Below are 21,292 nucleotides of genomic sequence, written 5' to 3' on the forward strand. Positions count from 1 at the left end.
GAGAGCCCAGCCTCCCTGCGCCGCCATGACACTTGTAGTCCAAACATTGGCCCCTTCCCCACAGATATGAACGTGCCTCAGAGGAGGGGTTGGGGAACTACATCTCCCATGAGGCGTGGCGCAAGTCCGGCCTCCCCGCGCCGCCATGACACTTGTAGTCCAAACACGCACGTCCTCTCTTCAAAGCGAACGCGGCCTGGAGGCGGGAAAACTACGTCTCCCATGAGGCGGTGCGCGGGCCTGGGCTGGCTCCGGGCCGCCATGATGGGTTTTGTGTGTTTGCGGGGTTGAGAGGGGGAGGGGAGAGAGGGGAGGGGGATGAGCCAGGCTACAGGAGGGGGCAGCAGCAGCCGCAGCAGAAGAGCAGCAGCCTTGGGGCCCAGCCCCCCCCGTCCCAGGAGCTGCACCCCTCCCCCTCTCTGCAATTTTAGGGGGCGCTGGGGCAGCCCCTCCCCCCCCGCACGAGCCAGCCCGAGTGGGGGGAGGGGGAAACGAGGAAGGCAGCTTAGGCCCCGCCCCCATATGTGTGTGGGGGGCTTGGAGCAGCGCAGGACCCCTCCCCCCGGCTAGATCCCTAAATTAGGGGGGTGGAGAGGGGGCTGAGCTCCCCCTCTTCTATTGGGGGGAGCCCAGAGACTGCCCCGAGTGGGAGGAGGCAGGCTAGGAAGGGGAAAAGGCCCCCCTAAAAAAGGGAGGCGAACCCCCTTATTGGTGGGGGGCAGCAGCTTGAGCAGCAGGGGCGGGTCTGAGCCCTATTGGGGGGGCTCTGCAAAGTAGGGGTCTGCTCCCTAAGTCGGGGAGGGGGGCTTGGAAAGAGCAGGGGACCTGCTCCCTATTGGGGGGGTGGTTGCAAAGAGGGGTCCCTGATTCTTATTGGGGGGCGGCTCGGAAAGAGGGGGGAGCTGAGCCGTAGTTGGGGTGGGTTGGAAAGGGGGGAGACTCCCTGATTCCTATTGGGGGGGGGTTAGAAGGAGGAGGGCGGGGACCTGGTCCCTCCTGGGGAGGGGTTGGGCAGCTCAGATCCCTTTCCCCCCGCCCCAAAAAAAGCCCAGGAGGTGCTGAGGACTTGGGGGTGCCCCCCTAGGGGGAAGGAGACAGGGTCGGGGGAGAGGGGTGCTCGTGCAATCGGCTCCCCTTCCTCCTCCAAGGACAAGAAAGCGGTGAAGGGTAAAGGGGGGGGGGTTGTCCGGCTGCGGGAAGGGGGGGGTCAGGTTGAGGCGAGCGCGCCTGCGGGGGGGGGGTACCCCACATTGCTCCTCAGAGGCCGCCTCCGAGCCGCCCCCCCCCCCAGCCTCCCACCCCCACGCCGTAGGGACGAAGGAAACAAAAGTCTGGGTTGGTTGCAGTTTCTCCCCCCCCCACCCCCCCCATGGAAGAGCCTGTGACCCACGCCGGATCCCACGCAGCCCCATGGCTACCCAGCAGGTAAGTGTCTCCCCCCCCCCCCGCTCCTCCTTTGCTGGGGATCTGGGGGGACCCCCCCCCAGCGCAGAGCCACCCCAGGGATGGGTGGGTCGGTGCCTGCGAAGGGGCCAGGCCAGCCGGGATTCCGGGTAAGTTTCTTTTGCCTCCGCGGAGATCGCGCCGCTTTCCCCCAGGCCCGGCCCCCCACCCCGCCGCCGCCGCCCCCCCCCCGGGCCCGGCCGGCTTTCGGGGGGGCGCCCCCGGGGGCTGCGCGGTGCAGCGATGGGGGGGGCGGCAGGGGGGCTCCGGGAGCTGCCCCCCCGCCAGGCCCGGCCGGCAGCGGAGCCCGACTCGCGGGGGGCGGGGGGAGCCGGAGCGGGGGGGGGGCTGGGGCCGTTTCGGGGCGACCCCCCCCGAGATGGCCAAGCACGAGGGGGCAGGGGGAGCCCGCTCCCCCCCTCCGCCCGTCCCCTTTGTTGCTGCGGGGTTTATTCGCCCCCCCCTCCTGCGGGTTGCGGGTTTTTTTCTGGGGGGGGCAGATCGGGGCGCTGGCTGCTAGAGCGGGGGGGGGGCGTCGCTGGGCGATACCGGGGGGCGGCCGGCCGGCCGGGGGGGGGGCGACCCCGGAACCAAAGTTTCCCCGCGCGGTTTCCCGGGGACGCAATAGCCGGCGGAGCCCTGGGCTGTGTCCGGCGGAACCGGGCTCGTGTCTCGCCCCGGCCCGGGGCCTGGGGGGCGGCCCCGACCCCCGCCCCCACCCCCGGCGCCGCGCCAGGGGCGGGCCCGGCCGCAGCATGCCGGGCCAGGTAGGTGGGGGGGGCAGACTCTGCCGGTGGCCCCCCCAGCCCCCTGCCTGCCCCCCAGCCCAGCCCCCTGCCTGCCCCCCAGCTCTCCCGACCCGCAGTCCCCCCAGCGCTGCCAGTGCCCCCCAGCCCCGACCCCCAGCCCCCTGCCTGCCCCCCCAGCTCTCCCGAGCCGCAGCCCCCTGCCTGCTCTCCCAGTGCCCCCCAGTCCCAACCCCCAGCCCCCTGCCTGCCCCCCCAGCCCAGCCCCCTGCCTGCCCCCCCCAGCTCTCCCGAGCCGCAGCCCCCTGCCTGCTCTCCCAGTGCCCCCCAGTCCCAACCCCCAGCCCCCTGCCTGTCCCCCCAGCCCAGCCCCCTGCCTGCCCCCCCCAGCTCTCCCGACCCGCAGCCCCCTGCCTGCTCTCCCAGTGCCCCCCAGTCCCAACCCCCAGCCCCCTGCCTGCCCCCCCAGCCCAGCCCCCTGCCTGCCCCCCCCAGCTCTCCCGACCCGCAGCCCCCCCTGCGCTGCCAGTGCCCCCCAGCCCCGACCCCCAGCCCCCTGCCTGCTCTCCCAGCCTCCCCGACCCGCAGTCCCCCCAGCGCTGCCACTGCCCCCTAGCCCCGACCCCCAGTCCCAACCCCCAGCCCCCTGTCTGCCCCCTAGCTCTCCTAGCCCCCGCAGCCCTGCTCCCCAGCCCCGACCCCCAGCTCTCGCAGCCCCCCCGAGCCGCAGCCGCCTCCAGCCCCCCAGCGCTGCTACTGCCCCCCAGCCCCCTGCCTGCCCCTCCAGCTCTCCCAGCCCCCCCAGCCCTGCCAGTGCCCCCCAGCCCCAACCCCCTGCCTGCCCCCCAGCTCTCCCAGCCCCCCCCCAGCCCTGCCAGTGCCCCTCAGCCCCGACCCCCTGCCCCCTGCCTGCCCCCCCTGTCCCTCCCAGCCCTGCCCCCCTGGCTCTGCTGGTGCCCCTCACTCCCGACCCGCAGCCCCCTGCCAGCGCAGCCCTGGGCTCCCCCCACCACTGCTCCACTGATACCGATTCCCTTATGATATTTTCGTTGCTGATCACAGCAGAAGGGGGGGCGGGGTTGGGGCTGTGGAGGGAAGCTGACAGTGGGGGGAGGAGTTGTGGGGCCTGGGGGGTTCTTGACAGGCCTGTGGGAGGCCGAGGGGTGTGTAGTAGCTGGGGTATCCGGTTCTCGTCTCTCTGCCCAGGAGCTCTTGATTTCAGTAGCTGCTTTCCAGCAGGGGGCCAGTGGTTAGGGCAGGAGGGCTGGGAGCCCGGACTCCTGGGTTCTCTCCCTGTCTCTGGGAGCGGGGAAGGATCTAATGGGTTAGAGATGGGCGGGGGGGGGGAGCTGGGAGCCAGGACTCCTGGATTCTGTCCTGGCTCTGCCGAGACCCCCTCTGTGTTCCCGGGCAAGTTCCTGAATTTTTCTGGGTCTCAGTTTCCCCATCTGTGATCAAGGCAGGATTATCCCCCCTCCCCATGTCAGGTTAGATTGTGGGCTGCTGGGGGCAGGGCGTGTTTCTCACCGTGGGTCTGTGCAGCACCCGGCATGGAAGGGGGGCCCTGATCTCGGTCGGGGTCTGCGCAGTGCCTGGCGCGATGGGGGCCCTGACCTCGGTCCCTTTGTGGCACAACCCTAATGTGCATGTGCCCCTCACAAGACCTCCCTGAAATTGTCTTTGGTCTGGGACAGCAGTGGAACAGTTAATAATGCTGGTGCCTCATCTGTTGTCAGTAGGTTTCAGAGTCGACACCCATTTCTCCTCAGAGCTCTTGTCTCAGGCTCTCTGCAGACTCCGGCAGGCACAGCCTTGCGTTGTGTGCATGCGAGGGCCAGGCCTTCGCCGAATGTATAGGGGGTATTGGGTAGGGGCCCTGGCTTGTTGTGGTGACCTGTGGAACTCCCTGATGCTATGTTTGGGTGTCAAATACAGGCCGATTAAAGGTGTGACTGTCAGATCCAGTGCTGGGGGGACGGGAGACTGGGTTAGGTGGGCCTGTTGGTCTGAGCCTGGGTGACAGACGGATCCTGTAGTGTTGCTGTGCGGCTTTTCCCCAGCTGCCACACCCCAGAGGCAGCTGCATCTTAGGGATTCAGGCTGGAGCATTTAACTGTAGAGTTGTTTGGCCAGGGGAGACACTGTGAGCTCCAAGCCTTTCACCTTTCACAGACTGGGATGTTATGGGAGTGGAGTAGGGTCTAGTGGTTAGATTAGGAGGGGCGAGACCCCACTCCCCTCCCAAAGCTGGGGATAGAACCCAGGAGTCCTGGCTCCCAGCCCCCTCTACTCTAACCACTAGCCCGCACTCCCGTCCAAGAGCTGGGGAGAGAACCCAGGAGTCCTGTGGCTGGCCATGCCCTCTTGGTTCCTCAGCCTGGTCCCTGGGAGGGGAGATCTGATGCCAGCTGTGGGTGAGGGGTCCCGGTGGCCCCAGCTTTGCATATCCAAGGTGAGTCACGTTCCACAGCCCCCTGGCCTGAGCTGAGCCGGACGCCTGGGTTCCATCCTCTGGCTCCTCTGGGGCGGCTGCTGTCCCATCCCCTCGCTCCTCCGGTGGGGCTGTCATCCTGGACAGCATGGCTAGCTTCAGGACTCCTGGGTTCAATCACAGCTCTGGGAGGGGAGTGGGGTCTAGTGGCTAGAGCTGCGGGGCTGGGGACCAGGACTCCTGGGTTCCCTCCCTAGCTCTGGGAGGGGAGTGGGGTCTAGTGGCTAGAGCAGCGGGTCTGGGGGCCAGGACTCCTGGATTCTACTCCATCACTTACTGTGGGACATTGTGCACGGCTTTGTTCCTCAGTTTCCCCTCCCTGGGTGCTCAGTTAGGGGGTGATTGGCTCTGCTTTAGGGGAGTTCTGAGGTCCCCGCGGCTCCCCCCCAAAGCTCCCCTCTAACTCCCGGCGTCTCCTTGCCCCGCAGCCTGCAGAGTAGCTGAAGCGGGAGGTAGCCAATGTCGTCCAGCAAAGGGGCGGGGGCTGGATCTCGCCGGCGCCGGACGCGCTGCCGTAAGTGCAAAGCCTGCCAGCGGACGGAGTGCGGCGAGTGCCACTTCTGCAAGGACATGAAGAAGTTTGGGGGCCCGGGGCGCATGAAGCAGTCCTGCCTGATGAGGCAATGCACAGCGGTGAGCTGGGGGCGCAGCGGGGCAGGCCAGGGGCCCCTGGATCACCAGCCTCCGTGGCTGCCCCAGAGGGGGCCGCATCACAGTGCCAGGGGGTCCCAGAATAACCAGCCTCCGCGGCCCGCCCCAGAGGGGGCCGCATCACAGTGCCAGGGCGTCCCAGAATAACCAGCCTCTGCAGCCCGCCCCAGAGGGGGCCGCATCACAGTGCCAGGGGGTCCCAGAATAACCAGCCTCTGCAGCCCGCCCCAGAGGGGGCCGCATCACAGTGCCAGGGGGTCCCAGAATAACCAGCCTCTGCAGCCCGCCCTAGAGGGGGCCGCATCACAGTGCCAGGGGGTCCCAGAATAACCAGCCTCTGCAGCCCGCCCCAGAGGGGGCCGCATCACAGTGCCAGGGGTCCCCGGATCATCAGCCTCCGCGGCCCTCCCCAGCAGGGGCTGCATCACAGTGCCAGGGGGTCCCAGAATAACCAGCCTCTGCAGCCTACCCCAGGGGTGGCTGCATCACGGTGCCAGGGGGTCCCAGAATAACCAGCCTCTGCAGCCTACCCCGGGGTGGCTGCATCACGGTGCCAGGGGGTCCCAGAATAACCAGCCTCCACGGCCCGCCCCAGAGGGGGCCGCATCACAGTGCCAGGGGTCCCCGGATCATCAGCCTCCGCGGCCCTCCCCAGCAGGGGCTGCATCACAGTGCCAGGGGGTCCCAGAATAACCAACCTCTGCAGCCTACCCCGGGGTGGCTGCATCACGGTGCCAGGGGGTCCCAGAATAACCAGCCTCCACGGCCCGCCCCAGAGGGGGCCGCATCACAGTGCCAGGGGTCCCCGGATCATCAGCCTCCGCGGCCCTCCCCAGCAGGGGCTGCATCACAGTGCCAGGGGGTCCCAGAATAACCAACCTCTGCAGCCTACCCCAGGGGTGGCTGCATCACGGTGCCAGGGGGTCCCAGAATAACCAGCCTCTGCGGCCCGCCCCAGCAGGGGCTGCATCACAGTGCCAGGGGGTCCTCGGATCACCAGCCTCCGCGGCCCGCCCCAGAGGGTGCTGCATCACAGTGCCAGGGGTCCTCGGATCACCAGCCTCCGTGGCCTGCGCCAGAGGGTGCTGCATCACAGTGCCAGGGGTCCCCGGATCACCAGCCTCCACGGCCCGCCCCAGAGGTGGCCGCATCACAGTGCCAGGGGTCCCTGGATCACCAGCCTCCGCGGCCTGCCCCAGAGGTGGCCGCATCACAGTGCCAGGGGGTCCCAGAATAACCAGCCTCCGTGGCCCGCCCCAGAGGGGGCCGTATCTCCACGCAGGGCAGGGGATCCCCTGATCTCTCTCTCGGGGGCCCCCTGGTGGCAGGGCCGGCAGCTCAGCTGGCCCCGGCGCCTCTCCTTGCCGCCCGCAGCCAGTCCTGCCTCACACGGCTGTGTGCCTGCTCTGTGGCGAGGCCGGGAAGGAGGACACGGTGGAGGGGGAGGAGGAGAAATTCAACCTGTCGCTCATGGAGTGCTCCATCTGCAACGAGATCGTCCATCCCGCCTGCCTCAAGGTGAGTGCCGCGCCCAGGAAGGGGTGAACCTGGCCTGTTCCCCCCATGGGGCCCAGCCCAGCGCTCCCCACCCGGGCCAGCCTCACCCGTGGAAGGGGCTGGGAGCCAGGACTCCTGTGTTCTGTGCCATCTCTGGGAGGGGAGTGGGGCCTAATGGTTAGAGCAGGGGGGGATGGGAGCCAGGACTCCTGGGTTCTGTGCCTGGCTCTGGGAGGGGAGTGGGGCCTAGTGGTTAGAGCGGGGGGGGGGGGCGGGCTGGGAGCCAGGACTCCTGGGTTCTATACCTGGCTCTGGGAGGGGAGTGGGGTCTGGTGGCAACCAGGACTCCTGGGTTCTATCCCCGGGTCTGAGAGGAAAGTGGGGTCTAGATCAGTGGCTCTCAACCTTTCCTGGTGACTGTATCCCTTTCAGGAATCTGATATGTCTTCCCTACCCCCAAGTTTCACCTCACTTAAAAACGACTGACGTACACAATCGGACATAAAGATACCACGCGTGTCACAGCGCACTGGAACTGACAAATTGCTGACTTTCTCCTTTTTCCCTTTGTAATTAGGAAGTAAATCAACTGGAATATAAATATTGTACTGGCATTTCAGTGTGTAGCATAAAGAGCAGAATAAACAAGTGCTTTTTATGTAGCCTCTTGTAAAACTAGGTAAAGACCTAAATGAGTTGATGTACCCCTGGGAGACCTCTCCGTACCCCCAGGGGTACACCTACCCCAGGTTGAGAACCACTAGCCTAGTGGTGAGAGCAGCGGGGGCTGGGAGCCTGGACTCCTGGGTTCTCTTCCCAGCTCTGGCAGGGGAGTGGGGTCTAGGGGTTAGAGCGGGGGGCGCTTGGAGCCAAGACTCCTGGCTTCTGTGCCCAGTTCTGCCCCAGACTCCTGGACAAGTCACTGCGTGGCTCTGTGCCTCAGTTTCCCCGACGTGGAAGTGGGGAGAACCCTCCCTGCTGTTGACGTGGTGGGGGAGGGCGTCTGTAACCCCCCTCAATGGCGATGGGGCTGGGTCGAGGCCGGGATGGCTGGCTGAATGTCTGTTTGTCCATCTACCCAGATGGGGACGGCGGAAGCTGTGATTAACAATGAGATTCCCAACTGCTGGGAGTGCCCCAAATGCAAACGAGAAGGGAAATCCAACAAGGTACGTAGCCACCTGGCCCCCGGGGGTTTAGCTGGCTCAGGGCCTGGAGATGGGTCCCCGGGGCCTTTCCCCTCTAGGGGGCGCTGGATGCGCCTCAGGGCGGGGGGCTGGAGATGGGGCCTTTCCCCTCTAGGGGGCGCTGGATCAGCCCCAGCAAAGGGGGCTGTCTGGCTTCCGCAGCTGGGAATTGGACCCGGGGCCTTTCCCCTCTGGGGGGGGGTCCCAGGCCACTGTTGCTGTTTGACCACCAGGTGGCGTTGCTTCCACAGCAAAGGGCCATCTGCTCTGAGTGTCAGTGAGGTGGGGGGGCACTGGAGGTTGAGGGGGGTTAGGTTGGAATATGCGGGGCTCCCGACCCCAATATAGGATCCTTCCTGCGCGGGGGGAACTTGAGATGACCTGGGGGGGAGGGGTCACGGGGTGTCTGGATGGGATGGGTGGGGCAGGACACCTGGAAGGGCAGTTTTGTGGGAGGGGAGGAAGGGGGTAGGGACAGGGATCTGGGGGTAGCTGTGGTGTGGGGCAGGGACTGTCTGGGGGGCTGCCCACAAGGTGGGGCTGTTCACGCTGGGGAGCGCAGAGGGACAGGGCTCCTGGGGGTGAGGTGGGGCATGTGGGGGGAGGGGCCGTGCTGGGGGAGGGGCACCCACCTGTTTTCGCCCCCAGGACTCGGGTGGCGACGGGACAGGGAAGCGCCGGGCGGACAACGGCGAGGACGGGGTACGGTGGAAGCTGACGGACGAGGTGGCCCAGCACAAGAAGAAGCTGTTGCCGGCCCCGCCCCCTGCGGAGGAGCCCCCCGCCAGCGCCCACAAGCGCAAGAAGGAGAAGGAGCTGCCGCCCCCCGACACGGGGCCCAAGAAGAAGGTCAGAGACCCCCCTCTCAGAACCAGGGATAGAACCCAGGAGTGCACCCCCCCCCGCTCTAACCACTAGACCCCACTTCCCTCCCAGAGCCGGGACAGAGCCCAGGAATCCTGGCTGTCAGCCTCCCCTGCTCTAACCCACCAGACACAACTCCCCTCCCAGAGCTGGGATAGAACCCAGGAGTCCTGGCTCCAGATGTTTCCTGCTCTAATTACTAGACCCCACTCCTCTCCCAGAGCTGGGGATAGAACCCAGGAGTCCCAGCTGCAGCTGCCCCCACCCCACAACCGCTAGACCCCACTCCCCTCCCAGAGCCGGGATAGAACCCAGGAGTCCTGGCTCCCAGCCCCCCTGCTCTAACCACTAGACCCCACTCCCCTCCCAGAGCCAGGGTAGAACCCAGGTGTCCGGGTTCTGTTTAACTGTGTCTTTGTCTGACTATCTTTTGCAGTTGAAAGGCGGGCGGGAAAAACACTTGAAGAAGGTGAGTGGCTCTGATCTTCCAGCTGCCCAGTTCCGTGCCGGGAAGAGGGGAGACCTGCCCCCCCAGAGGGGAAAGGCCCCGGATCCCATTCCTCGGCTCTCCTCCCCTCACTGAGCCAGCCAGTCCCCCGGCCTGGGGCTGGATCAGACCCAGCGCCCCCTAGAGGGGGAAGGCCCTGGGTCCCTTCCCCGGCCCTGGGGCCAGGATTCCCTTTTTCTCCCCCTGATATTTACATATCTGCCGATTAGCCCTGGCGTCGCCTGGTCGGGGCTAGTCAGTGGCGGGCTCATTGGGCGCTCGTTGGGATCGGGGGGGGACTGGGGGCTGCCCGGTGCTGGGGGTGTCCCGTGGGCCTCCCCCATGGGGCACAGCCTGGTGGCCGCGACCTGCTGCTGCTGGCTTCCCCGCTGAGACCTGCCCCGCTCGGTGACCCTGCAGGCCTCCGAGCAGCCGTCGGATGGGAACAAGCTGCAGCCGCTACCGAGCTGGGGCCGCGTGGGGAGCGGCGACTTGGAGGTGAAAGGGTCCATCTCCCACTCGACCATCCACCTGAGCCAGATCGGCCCCAGCGACCTGGAGGTGAGAGCAGACCGGAGCCCCCCCACAGCGGCTGGATCGGGGCCGGTGCCCCCTGGCGGGGAGAGTCCCCGAGTCCCATTCCCCACCCCACTGCGCCAGCCAGTCCCCTGCCCTGGTGTCGGACAGGAGCCGGTGCTCCCGAGAGGGGAAAGGCCCCATGTCCATTCCCCACCCCTGCCCTGGGGCCGGATCCGAGCCGGTGCCCCCTGGCGGGGCAGGGCCCATTTTCCATAACCCCCTTTCCGTCCCCCCTAGAAAACCAAGGCACCTCAGGGACCTCTGGAGCCTTCTGCGCAGTCGGACAAGTCTCACCAGCGGGAGAAGCTGGAGCGCTTCAAGCAGATGTGCCAGATGTTGGAGCGCGTCAAGAACAGCAGCAGCTCCAGCTCCAGCTCCGACTCGGACTCGGACACGGACTCGCGGGGCTCGGAGGGCTCCAGCGGCGGGGGGGCCTCCAGCCGGGCCGCCTCACCCGCCTCCCGGGCCCAGCGCCTGGCCGCTCTCGGCTTCAGCGCCAGTGAGGAGGACGAGGAGGAGGACGAGGAGGAGGAGGAAGGCCGCAACGGGGGCTCGGAGGCGGCCCGCAATGGCAAGCAGCCCAAGGGGCCGCGGGCGAACTGTCAGGAGAAGGAGAACCACCACCGGGCCGCCAGCAGGGGGAGCGAGCGAGCCAAGCAGCAGCCCGGGGGCCGCAAGGGAGGCCGGCCGGCCGGGCAGACGGGCCTGCACATGGTGACCCGGACTCAGTTCCTCCAGTGGCCCCTGGTGCCCTCGCCCCCCAAGCCCCTGCTGCAGTTGGAGCGGCACGTGGTGCGCCCGCCCCCCGACAGCCCCGAGCCGGACTCGCTGCCCCTGGACAGCGGCTCGGACCACGTCATGCAGCGTGACGTCTGGCTGGCCGTCTTCCAGCACCTCAGCTACCGCGAGCTCTGCGTCTGCATGCGGGTGTGTCGGACCTGGAGCCGATGGTAAGGGCGGGCGGGCGCTAGGGGGCGCTGAGGACCTGCATTCCCCCCTGGGTGCCATCAAGGGGCGCTGTGAAGGGTCTTGAAGTACCACAGTGTGCCACTAGGGGGCCCTGGGGTTGCAGGGTGGAGGCTGGCAAGCTGTAGGAACCGCATGCACCACTAGGGGGCGTTGGGCAAGATGCAGGTCCCAAGTCCGCCAGTAAGGGGCGCTGTGTTGTGGTGGGGCGTGTGTGGGGGGCATAGCAGGGGGCGCTCTCCCCTGGTAGCCAGGGCTGGCCTTGATGCCCGAGGGCAGCACTAGGGGGCGCTGAGTTAGAGGGGTCACTTTGTCACTCTGCAGGTCGGTTTCCTGAGGCCTGACTGGAGTCTTGCCGTGGGGCTGTCAGGGCCTGAAACAACGGCTGGGTTTGCGGCCTGTGGGGGATGAGTGGGGAAGGAGAGTGTCACTGGGGGCAGGGGGAGGAGTGTGGGGCTGTGGGGGTCCCTGGGCACAGGGTGTAGAAGTCCCGTGCGGCAGCAGGTCCTTGGAGGGCAGGTTGGGGGGCTGTGGGTCCAATGGGGCGGGAGGAAGGGGTCCCATGGGCAAGGTGTGGAGTGGTAGGTCTCTGGGGGCTGTGGGTCCCTGGACGGCAGGGATGGGGCTACGGGTCCCATGGGCGAGAGGTGAGGTGGTAGGTGCCGGGGGAGGGGCTGTGAGTCCCATGGAGTGAGAGGAGGGGGTCAAGTAGGTGCCAGGAGACAGTGGGTCCCTGGAGGGTGGAGGCAGGGCTGCGGGTCCCATGGGTGAGATGTGGGGCAGTAGGTGATGGGGGGGGGGGGCTGTGGGTCCCTGGGGGGTCGGGGGGCTGCGGGTCCCATGGGGTGGGAAGAGGGGATCCCATGGGTGAGATGTGGGGCAGTAGGTGCTGGGGGGGGGGGGGGGCTGTGGGTCCCATGGGGCGCTGCAGGCTGCAGAGGGTGCAATGGTCTGTGTGGCCACGTGGGGGAGCTGCCGGGTCGCGCTTTGCTGCCCGGGAAGAAGGGCGGGGCCGGGTTACTGTACCGTATTGACCGTATTAGCATACTGGCTGGGAAACCAGTGCCTTTACCGTATTGATTGTATTAGAGACGGTGAGGCCTGGTGCCTTCACCGTATTGACTGTATAAGTGGGGCCCTGCTTGAGTCCTGGGATGCTTGTCAAATGCTTGCGGCCGAGACGTGGCCAGTCCCGGCAAAGCGGCAGGAATTGGAGAAGCCGGAGAAGAGCCGCGCATTTCAGAGATGTTTGCTGGAACAAGTATTCTGGGATGCTGGCTGATTGGTGGTGGTGGTGGTTGATCCAACACCTTGCTGCACCTACAGTCTAGTCGTTAACGTGGGGAGCCGAGAGAGGGAGCCCCCGGGGGGCCTACAGCCAGGGCTCCGGGCGGGCAGAATTAGGTGGAAGCCGAATGATGTGGGGTCGGCAGTATCGCAAATCAAGTAGGGCCTTATATACCAGCATATTGGGAAGAAGCCGGTATCTTTACCATATTGATTGTATTAGCAGAGCGGCGGTGGCTGGTGCTATTACCTTATTGATTGTATTAGAAGAGGCAACGGCTGGTGCTATTTCTGTTACTGAATTAATACAATTTTACCGTATTCAGAGGTGGCGGTGGCTGGCGGGTGCCGTTACCGTATTGATTGTGTTAGACGAGGCGGCGGCTGGTGCTGTTACCGTATTGATTGTATTAGACGAGGCGGCGGCTGGTGCTGTTACCGTATCAATTGTGTGAGTGCTCTGGGTGGAAGCTGTGTTAGACGGGGTGGCGGCGGGAACTTTTACCGTGTTGATTGTTTTAGGGCAGAGGTGGGGTGCTGGGACGGCTACCGTACTGACTGTAGTAGTGGTGCTGTCTAATTTTCTCCACCCCCGCCTCCCCCAGGTGCTGTGATAAGCGCCTGTGGACCCGCATCGACCTGAGCCGCCGGAAATCGATCACCCCGTCTATGCTGAGCGGCATCATTCGCCGGCAGCCGGGCAGCCTCGACCTCAGCTGGACCAACATCTCCAAGAAGCAGCTCATGTGGCTTATCAACCGGCTACAGGGTAGGGGGGGGCTGCTGGGAGCCAGGACTCCTGGGTTCTTTTCCTAGCTCTGGGAGGGGCATGGGGCCTGGTGGGTTAGAGCCTGGGGAAATGGGAGTCGGGACGCCTGGGTTCTCTCCCTGACTTGGCGTCTCTCTGCTGCCCCCTGCAGGCCTGCGGGAGCTGGTCCTGACGGGCTGCTCGTGGTGCTCCGTCTCAGCGCTGAGCACCGCCAGCTTCCCCTCGCTGCGGCTGCTCGACCTGCGCTGGATCGAGGACGTCAAGGACTCGCACCTCCGTGAGCTGCTGCTGCCCCCTACAGACAGCAAGCCAGGTGGGTGCTAGGGGGGTGCCGTAGGGGCTCCGCGGGGGCGCTGTTCTCCAATGCAGTACCAGGGGGCGCTGTGCTGCAGGGAGCCGACCTGTCCCTGCTCCCACAGGTCAGACCGAGAGCCGGGGCCGGCTGCAGAACGTCTCCGAGCTGCGTCTGTCGGGGCTGGACATCACGGACGCCTCGTTGCGCCTCGTCGTCCGCCACACGCCCCAGCTCGCCAAGCTGGACCTGAGCCACTGCAACCACGTGGGTGACCAGTCTGTCAACCTGCTGACCGCTGCTAACTCCCCCCTCCGCGACAGCCTCGCCGAGATCAACCTCTCCGGTGAGCCCCTGCCCCCAGCGCCGCCGGTGCCCCTCTCCCCCGACCCGCAGCCCCTGCTAGCCCAGCCCTGCCCCCCCACAGCTCCGCCGGTGCCCCTCTCTCCCAACCCGCAGCCCCCTGCTAGCCCAGCCCTGCCTGACAGACACACCTACTATTATGGATTGAATTGGATCCAGCACCCCCTCAAGGGGAGAGGCCCCGTGTCTCACTCCCCGCCCCCCTGAGCCAGCCAGTCTCCTGCCCTGCGACCAGAAGGGAGCCGGCGCCCCCTAGAGGGGAAAAGCTCCCCCCCCACCGTCTCACTGCCCGCCCCTCTGCCGCGCAGGGTGTAACCGCCTGACGGACCAGTGTCTGCCTCTCTTCCGACGCTGCCCGCGCCTCTCCCGCGTCGATCTGCGCTCCTGCCGCCACGTCACCCCCGAGGGCTGCGCCCGCTTCTGCGAGGACTCGGGGCCCCCGGCCCCGCCGCCCGCCGGGCCACCCTTCCGCTGCCCCGAGGAGAAATTGCTGCTCAAGGACAGCTAATAGCCGGGCGGGGCCAGGCTGCGCCAGAGACTTGAAGAGAGACCTTTTACTAAAGCCATGCACTGAATCCTGGGGGGGCCGGGGGCCTTCCAGGGCTGGGGGGAGCAAGGGGGAAACCCATTCCCTCCCCCCACTGCTGATTTGGGAGGGGATCCCATTTGGGGGTATCTGGAGGGGCGCCGTTCAGTCCTCTCTCTGCTTGATAAGGTGGCGGGTGGGGGCTGATTGGAGTTGGTACATGTCCCCGGGGGGGGATGGAAGCCAGGACGGGAGGCGGGGGGGGAGGGGTGTACTGGTACCGGTGGTCACATCCCCTCACCCCTTTTAAAAAAAAAAAAAAAAGTATCTCAATCCCCCCCCCAGCTCCTCAGCGTGCTGCCTTTGGAATTGGTTGTGTTAGTTGCCAAGTATGTGGCTACTGCATCTGCCCCCCCCCACACCCCCTCTGTGGGGGGCTCTAGCACTGATGGTTTATCCCCACCCCCACACACTCTCACACTCCCTGGGGGGGGGGCAGGGGAGCCCCACCCATGCCCGATGCCCGCCTCTCCTCCCCCCCAGATCCGCCAGCTTTAAATAACCACTTGCGGGGGCAACGTCTGGATTTCCTCCTGGTTTGGGGAGGGCCCTCCTATTGCCCCTCCCCCTTTTCAGCTGAGGGGGGCTCGGATTCCCCCCCCCCCCGAAACTTAGACCTCCTTTTTCAAAACGGTTACGCTTCCCCCTGGCTCCTCCCATGGGGGGGAAGGGGTGGGGCTTCGCTCGGCAGGGCAGCGGTTCTACCTGTGGATCGGGGAAGGGGTTGGGGGCACCCTGGTCCGTTTCCTCCGTGCCCCAAGGAGAGGGGTGTCTGGCCAATCACCCCCTCCCCCCCCAATACGGGGTGCACGTGATCAGCTCCACTTTGGTTTGAGGGATGTGGTGGGGCGGGCTGGCAGTGGGGGGGATGCCCTCCCGGATTTTGGCAGCTGGGGGAGGGGGGCGGTGGCATCCTCTCTGTGGGGCGGCTGTTGGGGGGCGGCAGGCCACCCTTTCTTTTGATACTTGAAACCTTCCCCCCCCCCCCACCGGCTAACGCGTTACTTGAATCGTAGCTATAGATTCTGCCGTCGGAGGCGAAAGACACAAAGGAAAAGGTATTTCCCTCCCTTCCCACGTTTTTGTTTCTGTTCAGTGTTTAAAGGCCAAGGAAATGTCGGGGGGGGGGGTCGTCCCCCCAATCTCCTGGGGCGTAATCCCCCCTGCCCCCCAGCAGGGTCTTTTTGACTTTGCCCTTCCAGTGGGGGGGCGATCTGGCAGTGCTGGGGGGCAGCGTAGGTCTGGTGGCGGGGGATCCCTCAGCCTGACGGGGATGTCTGTGGGGCCTGATGGGGGACCCTCAAGGTTGGGTCTGTTTTCGGGCACCCCCCCCCCCCATCAGTTGGGACTCTGGCTGTAAAGGGTTAAGAGGAATCTGGGGGGTGGTGTTCCCATATAGCTCCCTCCCGCCCCATCAGTAACTCCCCGTTCCTGTCCAGTTCTTCCTGTTCCTTTGAGCATCACCCACTCCATGCGGACCCAGGTGTCGGGCCACTTCCCGGCCTTTCCTCCTGGTGGGGCTGGGGCTTGGATAACCCTTCCTCCCTCCCCAGGAGCCGGGGGGGAGTCCCCGCTTCCAGCCTGGCTCTGCGGTAGATGTAAGCGGATGTTTTTGTGGAGAATACCTCAGGTTTAAAGCAAAGAAAGTTGAAATATTAGAGAGAAAATCCCGCCAGGCACGTTGGGCTAACCACTGCTGCTATGGGGGCGGCGGGGGGGACGACAGAGTGGGGGGTATTGGGAAGGTCAGTCGGACAGATGGGTCACAGGGATGGACGGGGCGATCCCACGGAGGGATCCCCCAGACAGACGGACACACGGCGATCCCGCAGACAGACATCCTACAGCCGGAGAGATTCCCTCCGAAGCGAGACAGACCTCCCCAGGGCGCGAGCCGTCCCCTACCCGGAGACGCAAACATATCCCCGGCCCGGCCCTGATTCGCACCCACCTTCCTCCTAGGGTAACCCGGGCGCCCACGGATCCCCTCCCACCCATTTCCCCCGGGAGCCGAACACCCAGCTCCACCTTCCGCGGGGCGGCGGGGGGCCCACCCTAAAGAGGAGTCTCTCCCCCTCGCTGTGCTGGGAATTGCGTCCGCCGTGTGAGCTGCAGCGACTAGATGGCGACAGCCTTCTCGCGCGTTTCCAGGGCCCCGCCCTGCCCCGCCCCCAACTTCCCTCTAGCCTGACTCCAACCCCAGCCAAGGACCAAAGTTTTCCCTTTTCCCCCCACCCTCCCTGGGCTTCAGAAGTAACCAGTCTCTCCTCCCCCCCCACCCCCCTCCCCAGTTCTCCTGCGGGCCAGCCACTCCGTGAGCGCGCCCCTCTCTGAGCCCCGCCAGCCGCTCAGAGCGAGGGCGGACCGGACGAACACGACTCCGATCCTGACTTCAGGGGTTCTGCGTTGTGCTCTACTGTTTGCCATACAAAAAAAAAAAATCAAAAAAAGAAATTGTGGTTTTGGTCTTAAGCCTGTTTATATTTCTCCCCCCTTCCATTTTCTTCCCCAAAAAATGCAAAATAAAACGGTTGTTTTTTTTATTATTTTATTTTAATTTTTTATGGTTTTTTTTTCTTTACGTTGCTGGAAAAAATATTGTTTTGTTTTTTTTTTTTAAATATTTCAGGTTTTTTGTTTTCTGCTTTTCTGGTTTAGCTTGGTTCTTGGGTGGCGGGGGGGCACTCGCAGGCTAGAGTGGGGACAGGTGCTGCACGGACCCCAGCCAGGATCGGGGACGCTCTTGGGTTGGGCATTGCGGGGCCCCCACTGCACAGAGCTAGTCCCTGCCCCGAGGGGTCACAGCCCCGCTAGATAAAGTCCAACTTGTTATGAGAACATATTTTGCCAGGCCCTTCGTAATTATAGTCCGTCTCTTTAATCTAACAGACATCCCCTTCAATACCCATCCATCCACCCCACCCCAAAGATACCCATCCATTCCTGTGTCTGTCCATCCCTCCCTGGACATGCCCATCCAGCCTTGCATAGATCTATCCGTCCGTCTATCCATCCTTTCCTTTAGATACCCACCCATCCAACCCTTTAGATATGTACCCAACCATCCCTAGAGATACCCTCTATCCCCTCCCACCCCGTATGTATCTATTAGGGCTGTTGATTAATCGCAATTAACTCAAAAAAATGAATTGCAATTAATTGCAGGTTTAATCGCACTGTTAAACAATAGAATACCCATTGAAATTTATTAAATATTTTTTGATTTTTTTCTACATTTTTAAATATATTAATTGCGGTGACCGTACAGAATTCAAAGTGTACAGGGCTTACTTTATTATTTATTACAAATATTTGCACTGTAGAAGTGATAAAAGAAATAGTATTTTTCAATTCACTTTGTACATGTACTGTAAGGCAATCTCTTTATCGTGAAAGTGCAACTAAGAAATATTTTTTGTTACATAACTGCACTCAAAAACAAAACAACGTAGAACTTTAGAGCCTACAAGTCCCCTCAGTCCTACGTCCTGGTCAGCCAATCGCTCAGACAAACAAGTTAGTTTCCATTGACGGGAGATAATGCTGCCGCCTTCTTATTTACAATGTTTACAAAATTTACAGATACACTAAACGTTCGTATGTCCCTTCATGCTTCGGCCACCATTCCGGAGGGCATGCTTCCATGCTGATGATGCTCATTAAAAAAATAACGCATTAATTACATTTGTGATACAGCTCTCCCCCAAGGAGTTCAATGTCTCCAGCTCTGTTTTACCCGCATTCTGCCGTATATTTCATGTTATAGCAGTCTCGGACGATGACCCAGCACATGCTGCTCATTTTAAGAACGCTTTCGCAGCAGATTTGACAGAACGCAAAGAAGGTGCCAGTGTGAGATTTCTAAAGATTGCTACAGCACTCGACCCAAGGCTTAAGAATCGGAAGTGCCTTCCAAAATCAGAGAGGGACGAGGTGCGGAGCATGCTTTCAGAAGCGTTAAGAGCAACACGCTAATGCGGAAACTATGGAACCCGAACCATCATAAACAAAAATCAACCTTCTGTGGGAGTCAGATGATGAAAATGAACGTGCGTCGAACATGCTTTGGATCGTTATCAAGCCGAACCCGCCGTCGTCAGCACGGACACGTCCTCCGGAACGGTGGTTGAAGCATGAAGGGACACATGAATCGTTAGCGCATCTGGCACGTAAATATCTTGTGACACCGGCTACAATACTGCCATGAGAACACCTGTTCTCACTTTCAGGTGATGTAAATAAGAAGAGGGCAACATTATCTCCTGTAGATGTAACCAACCTTGTTTGTCTGAGTGACTGGCTGAACAAGAAGTAGGACTGAGTGGACTTGTAGGCTCTAAAGTTTTACACTGTTTTATTTTTGAATGTTTGTGTTTTAAATATTTTTGTACACAAGTCTACATTTGTAAGTTCAACTTCCATGATAGAGTTTGCATCACAGTACTTGTAGGAGGTGAATTGAAAAATACTATTTCTTTTGGTTTTTACAGGGCAAATATTTGTAATAAAAATAAATATAAAGTGAGCACTGTCGACTTTGTATTCTGTGTTGTCATTGACATTAATATTTGAAAATGTAGAAAACATCCAAAAATATTAAATGGTATTCTACTGTTGTTTAACAAGACAACTAATTGCATGTTTAATTGGGATTAATATTTTTAATTCCTTGACAGCCCTAGTATCTATCTATTCACATCCCCATACCTATTTATCTATCTACCCATCTACTCAACCCTGTATATAGCTACCTATCAGTCTACCCCCCACCCATCCCCATATCTGGCCACCCCCATACATACATCTACAGTTCCAGAGCATTGTGACCTCTTGTTGTTGACTTGGGTGTCGAAGGCAAGGCCGGCCTGTCACCCTACAAGCTCTGAGCTCTCGGCAGAAATCACTGAGTGAACTTCTCTGGGCTGGCTATGTAGGAGATGAAAGGACATGGCCTCATGGTTCCTCTACCCTTCCACCTCTGAAATCCTTAAAGAGCCTCTGAGCCCTGTGGACTTTCCCTGACCTTGGCTGGGAAATTGGCTTGAGCCTAGAGAACAATTTGCACTCTTCCCTGAAGGAATAGAAACTTTGCCCTGATCAGCCAAGGCTTCCCTGAAACTGGACTAGGTGGGTTTGAGCTGGAGAAGCCCCTCATAGACTGCAAGGAATATTAATAAACACAATTTCCCTTAAATCTATTTGAGATGCCCATTTTATAGATGGGTAAATGGCCTGACACGGGTTGATGTGCAAATTACTTTGGCAGAGTCTCACTTGGAACCCAGGAGTCCTGGCTCCCAGCCCCCCCATACTCTCACCCACTAGACCCCCCCCTCCCCTTCCAGAGTTGGGGATGGAAGACGGTTGGGATGCAAGTTTCCCAGGAGGCTCAACTTTCATTATTAAACCTCAGACTCTCAAGGCTGGGCCCAGCCCTCTGCCTCCCCGGTACCAGAACCCCATGTCCCGGCACCAGCCGCAGGACGGTTACATCCCAGGAGCTCCAGTCGATACTCTGAGCAGCGGTGTGTCTCTCCTCATCCATCCATCTCATCATGTCTGCCCAGTTCTCCCTTCCTCCATCCACGTAAATATCCATAGCCAGCTCCTCATATACCCCCAACTCTATTCTACCCCCCCACCCCATCTATCCATCCATCCCCCCCCTTGTACATACCCACCTGTCTCCTTCTGTACCCACCCCGCTCCCATCTCCCCACCCGTCCATCCACACCCTGGACATACCCACCAGCCTCCTCATGTACCCACCAACCTCCTATCTCCCCACCCATCTATCCATCCATGCCGCATTGTACATACCCACCTCTCTCCTTATGTACCCTCCCCATCCATCCATCCACCCCCGTACATACCCACCAACCTCCTTATCTACCCTCCCATCTCCCCACCCATCTATCCATCCATCCACCCCCGTACATACCCACCCGCCTTCTTATCTACTCACCCCCTCCCATCTCCCCACCCATCTATCCATCCATCCATCCACCCCCCTACACACCCACCAACCTCCTTAACTACCCACCAACCTCCCATCTCCCCACCCATCCATCCATCCATCCATGCCCCTACATACCCACCAACCTCCTTATCTACCCTCCCATCTCCCCACCCATCTATCCATCCATCCACCCCCGTACACACCCACCAACCTCCTTAACTACCCACCAACCTCCCATATCCCCATCCATCTATCCCCCGTACATACCCACCAACCTCCTTATCTACCCACCCATCTATCCATCCATCCACCCCCTACATACCCACCAACCTCCTTATCTACCCACCCATCTATCCATCCATCCACCCCCGTACACACCCACCAACCTCCTTAACTACCCACCAACCTCCCATATCCCCACCCATCCATCCCCCGTACATACCCACCAACCTCCTTATCTACCCTCCCATCTCCCCACCCATCTATCCATCCATCCACCCCCGTACATACCCACCCGCCTTCTTATCTACTCACCCCCTCCCATCTCCCCACCCATCTATCCATCCATCCACCCCCCTACACACCCACCAACCTCCTTAACTACCCACCAACCTCCCATCTCCCCACCCATCCATCCATGCCCCTACATACCCACCAACCTCCTTATCTACCCTCCCATCTCCCCACCCATCTATCCATCCATCCACCCCCGTACACACCCACCAACCTCCTTAACTACCCACCAACCTCCCATATCCCCATCCATCTATCCCCCGTACATACCCACCAACCTCCTTATCTACCCACCCATCTATCCATCCATCCACCCCCTACATACCCACCAACCTCCTTATCTACCCACCTACCTCCCATCTCCCCACCCATCTATCCATCCACCCCCATGCATACCCACCCGCCTCTTTATCTACTCACCTCCTCCCATCTCCCCACCCATCCATCCACCCCCCCGTACATACCCATCAACCTCCCATCTCCCCATCCATCCACCCCCCGCTTCATACCTGCCCACCTCTCATCTGCCCCCCACCTACCCACCCACCCCATCGATAACTCTTCACCCCAGGCAGCCCCTCTTTCTCTCTGTCGGACCCTTGGCCGCACTCG

At 62.0% G+C, this 21,292-nt stretch overlaps 1 protein-coding gene across 3 annotated transcripts; it reads left to right on the forward strand.

The window, feature by feature from the left end:
* Nucleotides 1-1,371: 1,371 nt before the first annotated feature.
* Nucleotides 1,372-16,759, forward strand: FBXL19 (F-box and leucine rich repeat protein 19). 3 transcript variants are annotated; one of them, XM_077820497.1, is made up of 12 exons: nucleotides 1,372-1,425; nucleotides 5,109-5,313; nucleotides 6,706-6,849; nucleotides 7,911-7,997; nucleotides 8,664-8,864; nucleotides 9,316-9,348; nucleotides 9,787-9,927; nucleotides 10,183-10,895; nucleotides 12,804-12,967; nucleotides 13,119-13,280; nucleotides 13,387-13,605; nucleotides 13,931-16,759. In XM_077820497.1, exons 2-12 carry the CDS (start codon nucleotides 5,140-5,142, stop codon nucleotides 14,128-14,130), a joined length of 2,238 nt encoding a protein of 745 aa, XP_077676623.1. In that variant the 5' UTR covers nucleotides 1,372-1,425; nucleotides 5,109-5,139; the 3' UTR covers nucleotides 14,131-16,759. The 3 variants fall into 3 exon arrangements, with proteins under 3 accessions (XP_077676623.1, XP_077676625.1, XP_077676624.1); XM_077820499.1 differs by lacking the exon at nucleotides 1,372-1,425 and adding an exon at nucleotides 2,094-2,210; XM_077820498.1 differs by lacking the exon at nucleotides 1,372-1,425 and having other exon boundaries at nucleotides 4,844-5,313.
* The last annotated feature ends 4,533 nt before the right edge of the window (nucleotides 16,760-21,292 follow it).

Source organism: Eretmochelys imbricata, chromosome 6 (genome assembly GCF_965152235.1).
Source record: "Eretmochelys imbricata isolate rEreImb1 chromosome 6, rEreImb1.hap1, whole genome shotgun sequence".
In the NCBI taxonomy this organism is placed as follows: Eukaryota; Metazoa; Chordata; order Testudines; family Cheloniidae; genus Eretmochelys; species Eretmochelys imbricata.

Bases quoted from the DNA above. Each gene is read 5' to 3' on its own strand.
- FBXL19 (XM_077820497.1), top strand. From the start codon at position 5,140: ATGTCGTCCAGCAAAGGGGCGGGGGCTGGATCTCGCCGGCGCCGGACG. The intron at 6,850-7,910 runs GTGAGTGCCGCG...CCATCTACCCAG, and splicing joins TCCATCCCGCCTGCCTCAAG to ATGGGGACGGCGGAAGCTGT. The intron at 12,968-13,118 runs GTAGGGGGGGGC...TGCCCCCTGCAG, and splicing joins GCTTATCAACCGGCTACAGG to GCCTGCGGGAGCTGGTCCTG.